At 39.0% G+C, this 7,973-nt stretch overlaps 1 protein-coding gene across 1 annotated transcript; it reads left to right on the top strand.

Moving 5' to 3' along the window:
- Positions 1 to 3,508: 3,508 nt before the first annotated feature.
- On the top strand, positions 3,509 to 6,083 carry LOC143273341 (uncharacterized). Its single transcript, XM_076572302.1, has 3 exons — positions 3,509 to 3,577; positions 3,776 to 3,836; positions 4,982 to 6,083. The coding sequence occupies exons 1-3, from the start codon at positions 3,544 to 3,546 to the stop codon at positions 5,760 to 5,762; spliced, it is 876 nt and encodes a 291-aa protein (XP_076428417.1). The 5' UTR covers positions 3,509 to 3,543; the 3' UTR covers positions 5,763 to 6,083.
- The last annotated feature ends 1,890 nt before the right edge of the window (positions 6,084 to 7,973 follow it).

Here is a 7,973-nt window from a genome sequence, read left to right as displayed (position 1 = left end):
TAAAGGTAGGTAAGAATTTTCCTCAGGTAGAGACTGTCAGGCCTTCTTTTACAACCCAAAATGGGAGTGGTAAAAGAGGAGGTCAACTGAGTGCTAATGACCGGTTAGTATATGAAAAAGGGGATCCATGTGCTCAGTCGACATTCTGAGAAGTGGTTAGGTAAGAAGTTTGGGGTCGCCAGACGGTGGGGGCGCACTCCTTTAATCCCAGCACTCAGGAGGCAGAGGCGGGTGGATGGATCTCTGTGAGTTCCAGGCCAGCCTGGGCTACAGAGTGAATTCCAGGACAGGCACCAAAGCTATACAGAGAAACTCTGTCTCAAAAAACCAAGAGAGAGAGAAGAGATTAGGGCTCCATAGCATTAGTAAGGCTGTAAGAAAGGAGGGTCCAAACTAAATTGTGTAAAGCTATTGCTTAAGGTCCACCTGACCTAGGTGGTATCTCCTTGTGGAATTTACCTGTAACCAGGAGACTAGCATGTGGTGGTCTGGATTGTTATTTCTTTTAGTCCTTGAAAGTGGCTAAGGGAGATATCTGATTCCAGTGCTGAAAGGGGAGAAATGGATGGGCTGGGGCAGGGGGCGGGGAAGGAAACCTTTCCTGAGGCTGTTCTCCAAATACTTTGAATGTATATGTCCAAATAGTGATCAGTCCACACTGTTAGCACTTCTTAGGGAAAAAATTAATAGCGAAAGCTATGATGGCACACATGATTTTCATAACAGAAGACAGCCAAATAACACCAAATGCTCCTTGGAATTGGGTTTCCTCTGAAGGAATTCCTTGATCCCTTTAGGTAGTGGCTCTGCCCTAACCAGCTGAGTTCTTAGGATATATTCCTGCGACCTGTAGCACAGTCCCCCATGCCACTTTACCCCCCCCATGCCATTGCACCCTTTTAATCTCTGCATTCTATCTATTCTCTATTCATATTCCTTCCCATGGAATTTTACTAATTTCATGAACATTATTGGTATTACAATTGAAAAATAGAGCTGAAGATTTAACACCAACCTCCACAGGGACAGAGGTTGTCATTTGCATTTATCCAATAGCTAAGTATATAAAACACTTTTAATCATTTGTCAGCCATTTGTATTTTATTTTCCCTATGTATTTCTGTGGCCTAAGATTAATATTTAAAATATAAACACCTAAGAACTTCTTTCTCCTTCCTCTTTCTAGTCACTTCATTCCCCATACTTACTATGTCTTAAATTGGTTATCTCTTTTTCTTTTGTTATTATTATTGCATATAGATTTATATTTCCAGGCACATAAATATTTAAATATAAGCTGCTAAGTCTATTTGGTCTTTCATGTATGTATATGATGTCAGGGCAGACCACTTTGTTTTGGACAACCAACTAGAAGGCTCAAGCCTGGAAAAGAATAGTACTCTATCTCTATAGTTATTAGATTCCTGTAGAACTTTGTCTAGGGATAGGGCTCCTTAGACCTCCTCCCCCCTCAACCTTATGTTAACATGTCTACTGTCTATGTTTCTTCCTTCACCTGAAATCTTGCAGGGCTAGGGTCTGTCTACCCTGCCAACTCTGGCTTTGGCTTCCCAACAGCTGTAGAATACCTTCTCTGCAGGAGTAGGTCTTCACTTCCAGGACCTTGTGGTTTCCATGGATTGCCTCTCTACTGTCTCCACTGACCTTGATATTAGAGCAGCTCTCCAGTTTAGCTGCCATACACTCCCCATTCTGTCTCATTCGTAAGGGTTTAGGTCACCACAGTATTCCCAGTCCTCAGGAGTCAGGTAAAAGGAATGTCTGGAAGGGCATTTCAGGCTTACTGTGTAGCTGGGTTGTTGGGCCCTGCTATCCTCTCCTTTTCTTGCTCCTTCCATCTTTCATCCCAAATTTCCCCTCCCATTTTTTCTCTCTGCCTGCCAGCCCCACCAATCCTTTCCTGCCAATCTACTGACAATTCAGGTCTTTATTAGACCAATTAGGTAGTTTAGACAGGCAAAGCATCACAGCTTCATAGATTTAAACAACTGCAGCATAAAAGAATGTAACACATGTTTGCATTATTAAAAGAAATGTTCCACAGCATATACAAATTAACCCATATTAAAATAGTATTCCACTCCGGGCAGTGGTGGTGCACGCCTTTAATCCCAGCACTCTGGAGGCAGAGCCAGGTGGATCTCTGTGAGTTCGAGGCCAGCCTGGGCTACCATGTGAGTCCCAGGAAAGGCGCAAATCTACACAGAGAAACCCTGTCTCTGAAAAGAAAAAAAAAAGTATTCCACAACATTTCTTCTTTTTTGGTAAATAAAAATGAATAGTTTTAACTTTAACACAGTAAAAGTATACACAACAAAAACAGTTATCAGTCGGTCAGTGGTGGCGCATGACTTTAATCCCATCCCTTGGGAAGCAGAGGCAGAGCTTCATTCATATCTTGAATTTTAGAATTTGGCAGAGGGTATCATTCTCTTTCTCAGGATGGCATGTATTCATGACATTAATACTGTCTGAGCCTTTTGAGTCATTGGATTGCAGATACATCACCTTCCTGCCTGGTGTGTTTGTCTTAAAAATTTAAATGATATTGCGTATTTTCTTGTTTGTATGGATATGTACCACATGGGTACCTGTCCTCATAGTGATCAAGAGACAGTCTCAAAAGTCCTGAAGTTGGGATAATGGATAGTTGTGATCCTGCAAGTGAGTGCTGGCAATTGAGTTCACTTATATGCAAGATCAGCAAGAGCTCTTTACTACTTAGCCATCTCTACTGCCCTGTCTTGATCAATTATGATTAACATTATATTGCTAATGTTTTCATCTGTCCATATGTTTAAATATGCAGTGCCTTTTAGTCAAATCTATTGATGTTTTTGTAAGTTTCAATAGGGGCACTTTAAGCTTCCAGAAGATAAATACAGAACTCTTTGTAGAAACATTAGCAAAAACTCTGAGATCTTTATATATTTTTTTTTGTGTTTCACTGATTTTTGAATGGGAGTCTTTACATATACTTCTGACTGTCCTGGAACTGGCTGCGTAGACTAGGCTGGCATTCAGCTCTGACGCAGATATACCTGCCTCGGATTTGAGTGGACTGGTTAAAGGTATGAGCCAATATACCCAACTTGTTCATCTTATTTTTATTTTTTGTAGTTAGTAATTGTTCATACAATTTCTCTCATGTATACTGTGTACTGTGGATCTGTTTACTTATCTCTCTATGGTTTTTAATAGGCATTTCTCTTGCAAGATGATATCCCATTCACAGGGTACAGAAATGACAGAGGTGAACCTTCTATTCAGTTTCCTTTCAAAGGGACTTGGTGATTACATTATAATGTCTATATCATAGAATAAGTTTGGGGAGTACAAGAATTATATGATTATACTGTCATAGAACTATATATTTATAATGTTACCAGTATCATACTTTCTGTTGCACACATGTATGGGATGTTTTAGAATGTAGTGACCTATGATGATGTACATATCGACTTTACTTCGGGAGAGTGGTCTTTGCTGGATTCTTCTCAGAAGAAGCTCTACAAAGATGTTATGCTGGAGACTTACAGGAACCTCACTACCATAGGTAAGAGTGAATTTTTCTTCATATTCTAAAATAAGGAGACAGGTGTTCCTTGTTTTTTGATGCTCTTCTATAGTTTCATTAGAAAGAGGAGTGAGGAGAATAAATCAGGCATGGCTCTAAGGTTCACTGAGGATAGTTACTTAAATTTTCCATAATTTTCAATAATATACCATACATTTTTTTGGTACTATATTTTAGGGTACAGTTGGGAAGACCATAATATTGAAGAACATTGTCAAAGTTCTAGAAGACATGGAAGGTAATTATGATGTGCAAGCTGATACAAATGTGCCTCCAAAGAAATTGTAATGTGTCCTGTAAGCTTTAAACAAAAGCAACAGTGTAAATAAGCACAGTTTCATGTGCAATGATGATTACTAAATTCTCACAGAACCATATACCTCAATTTCAGGTAGGCAAATTGCATTTGCAAAGCATTTTTAAAGAAAGAAGACAAGGAAACAATGCTTTAACAGATATTACCATTTGAACCATAGCTCTATGAGAGCTATGGTGTAGAACTGCCAATCTATTTAGTTTCATACTACTCATATTACAAATGGTATGCTGAAGAGGTAATAAGTATGTCTCCAAAACTTTCTAATGGCCAAATAGTCCATAGTAACGCTAGTGTTAGTCATGTGCTTGTTGTGACTGTGCTAAGTTTAATGAGTAGGACACTTAAAATGAAGAGTCGAGGGACATTTGTTGTGGAGAAACCTTGATCCCTATACCACATTTCTATGTGGAATAAAAAATCAAACTGTGAATTCAATGCGGAAACCTTTTGTTATTCTTCCTTTACTAGGTCCATCATATGTTACTTTGGATATGAGCCATATGAGCACAGGTATATGGACAGATGTAATATGCCTCTCAGAAACATTAGAAGATATGTAGCATTCCCCATGTTGAGTATAACTGTTGAATTTGATTCAAGTATACAAGTAATTGGTTTTCCAGCTTCATTGCTAATACATCCACAAACTCACACTGCAGAAAAGCCCTGTGAATACTAGGACTGTGTAAATATTTCTGTTTGTTTTAGTTCAACTAGTAAATGTAGTATTACTCAAAGTATAGGAAAATTTATGAACGCAATAAGGGTGATAAAACTCTGAGTTTTTCCAGTTCTCTTCAAATATATGAAAAATCTAATATAGAAAAGAGACTCAGTAAATGTGAACCATGTAATAAAGGATCTTACCATTACAGGTATTTTCAAAGATGCAAAACAACCCTTAATGAAGGGGAACAACATGAGTGTAAACACAGTGATAAATCCTAAAGATCATATTCCTTTTTACAATTGGACCTAATTGTAAAATTAATTCATACAGATATGAAGATTCAACCCTGTATTGAATATTGTAAAGCCCTTACATGTGCCAATTATCTTTGTAGGCATGAAAGAGGTCATACTGGAGAGAAACTTGTGTATACTAAATGTGATAAAACTTTGGCACATGACAGTCATCTTCAAAGAACACATACTGGAGAGAAACCCTATGAATGTAATCTTTGTGGCAAAGCCTTTGCATGGTGCAGTATTCTTAAACAGCATAAAACAACACATACTGGAGAGAAACCCTATGAATGTAATCTTTGTGGCAAAGCCTTTGCATGGCGCAGTATTCTTAAACAGCATAAAACAACACATACTGGAGAGAAACCCTATGAATGTAATCTTTGTGGCAAAGCCTTTGCATGGCACAGTTCTCTTCAACTCCATAAAAGAACACATACTGGAGGGAAACCTTATGAATGCAATGAATGTGGTAAAGCCTTCGCTCTTAAAAATACTCTTGATATTCACAAAAGAACACATACTGGAGAGAAACCCTATGAATGTAATCTTTGTGGCAAAGCCTTTGCATGGCACAGTTCTCTTAAACACCATAAAACAACACATACTGGAGAGAAACCCTATGAATGTAATCAATGTGGAAAAGCCTTTGCACGTCAGGATGCTCTTCAATCGCATAAAAGAACACATACTGGAGAGAAACCCTATGAATGCAATGAATGTGGTAAAACCTTTGCACGTCACAAGAATTTCCAAATACATAAAAGAAGAATACATACTGGAGAGAAACCCTATGAATGTAATCAATGTGGTAAAGCCTTTGTACTTCACAATGATCTCCAAATACATAAAAGAACACATACTGGAGGGAGACCCTAGGAATGTAATCAATGTCGTAAAACCTTTGCGCAACACCATCATCTTCAAAGACATAAAAGTTTACATACTAGAGAGGAAAGCCTATGAATGTCATCTTTGTGGTAAAGCCTTTTCTCATCACAATTATATCCAAATACATAAAAGAACACATACTGGAGAGAAACCCTATGAATGCAATCAATGTGGTAAAGCCTTCACTCATAAAAATGCTCTTCAAAGGCATAAAAGAACACATACTGGAGAGAAACCCTATGAATGTAATCAGTGTGGTAAAACCTTTGCAGAACACCGTAATCTTCAAAGACATAAAAGTTTGCACGCTGGAGAGAAACCCTATGAATGTAGTCTTTGTGGTAAAGCCTTTTCTCATCACAGTTACATCCAAATACATAAAGGAATACATACTGGAGAGAGACCCTATGAATGTAATCAATGTGGTAAAGCCTTTGTTTGACACAACCATCTTCAAGGGCATAAAAGAACATATACTGGATTGAAACCCTGTAAATGTAATCAATGAGGTAAAGCCTTTACTTGTAACAATGCTCTTGAAATGCATAAAAGAACACATAGTGGAGAGAAACACTATGAATATAATCAGTGTGGTAAAGCCTTTGGCTGTATGAGTAGTCTTTGAAATCATGAGAAAAATTCATACTGCAGACAAGCCCTAAAAATATAGTCAGTGTAGTAAAGTTATGCACTTTGTAGAGGAGTAGATCTTTTTGAGTGTAATCTATCTGTTAGAGCCTTTGCATATTGTAGAGACTTTGAGTACTTGTTGGAAGTACTTATAAAATATTTGATAAGATTTTTATCCAAGACACTTGCATTCAACTACTCAAGAGTATTTGTGCTGTAGAAAATAATTTGACAGTGACAGCAATCTTTTCAAACTTTATGACGTCCATTTTTATATTGTTTACCCCCGCAGAGCATGGAAAAATATGATTTATGAAACCCTATTCGTAGGGTAAAATGGCCGCCTAAAGAAAGACACTCTGATTCTGTAACCTGAATCAGTGAAAGACACACACTTTGGCCCTGAATCCAGAGCCAAAGAAACACACTCTACCCCTGACCAAGTGAGCATGAAACCAACCAATCCCTAAGCACAAAATCAACTGTCACTGAGGACAAAATCCAGCCTATCTCTGAGTTTCTTCAATTTCAGGGATTGAAATCTGACCACTTCTCATGCTGAGAAATCTCCCTGAAAAAACTCGGACCTAAGAAGCCCCATGTAAGTGTTGTGCCTGTTCAGTTTTGAGCTGCCTTTTTCCACCCCGGGAGAGGGAACCACCCTCCTGGATTCCCCCTCGCAAATGAATCTCTTGAATAAGTTTTGGATGAAGAACTTCTTTTGCCAGAGCTGAGTAGAATCTCTGCTCAGGAATTCCCTAGTTGGAGCAGAGCAGAGAATCAATGGACACCTCTACTGGGAACCTTCCTAGTAGAGTGGATCAGAGAAGCACATGGCAGCTCTGCTTGGAATGTCTCTGGGAGTAGAGCAGAGAAGCAACAGATACCTCTGCTGGGAAACTCCACTAAGGGAGGAGAGCAGAGTTGACATCTATTCCCCAGAGCCAGAACGCACTGCTACATTCCTTCTGGGTTTCCCCATCAGTGCAGCAGAGAAGTAACAATCTGGTCCAGAATTCAGAAGAAATAGACAACTCTGCTGGGAAACTCTTTGTGGAGTGCAACAGAGAAGTGATGGACAAATCTCCTGTGAAACTCCCTTAGGGAAGTGGAGCAGAGCAGCAATGGATATCTCCACTGGATATATCTTAGCAGAGTGGTGAGGAACCCTGCTGTAATGGCTCCCTCTCAGAGAGGAGCAGGATTACCACATACTGAGGGGAAACCTTTCCCCATTGGGACATAGCTTTGGGTGTAGCCTGACTTCCGGGACAGTCAGTATTTCTTACTCCTCACTGCTTTGGTTATCCAGGGTACCTTTCTTTTCAGATCTGTAGGTATCCAGAGTACCCCTCCTCCATAGCTACGGGTATCGCCTGACTTCCCAATAATCAGAATACCTTTCTCCTCACACTTGTAGATATCCAGGATACCTTCCTTTCACAGCTGTAGGTGTAGCCTGACTTCTGACAGTCAGGGTATCTTTCTATCCAGAGCTGGAACTCTCATACTATAAATTTAGATGTTAATGTAACTCTTTTATATTTTATATTTCTCTTTAATTAAATT

Source organism: Peromyscus maniculatus, chromosome 5, assembly GCF_049852395.1.
Source record: "Peromyscus maniculatus bairdii isolate BWxNUB_F1_BW_parent chromosome 5, HU_Pman_BW_mat_3.1, whole genome shotgun sequence".
Lineage (NCBI taxonomy): Eukaryota > Metazoa > Chordata > Mammalia > Rodentia > Cricetidae > Peromyscus > Peromyscus maniculatus.
Note: the sequence above shows the minus strand (reverse complement) of the source record. Positions and strands in the feature narration are given on the sequence as shown.

What these genes read in the sequence shown, in the direction of transcription:
- LOC143273341 (XM_076572302.1), top strand. Translation starts at nt 3,544, where the DNA reads ATGCTGGAGACTTACAGGAACCTCACTACCATAG. An exon ending in CAGGAACCTCACTACCATAG is followed by an intron (nt 3,578 to 3,775) that starts GTAAGAGTGAAT and finishes ACTATATTTTAG; the next exon opens with GGTACAGTTGGGAAGACCAT. An exon ending in AGTTCTAGAAGACATGGAAG is followed by an intron (nt 3,837 to 4,981) that starts GTAATTATGATG and finishes TTATCTTTGTAG; the next exon opens with GCATGAAAGAGGTCATACTG.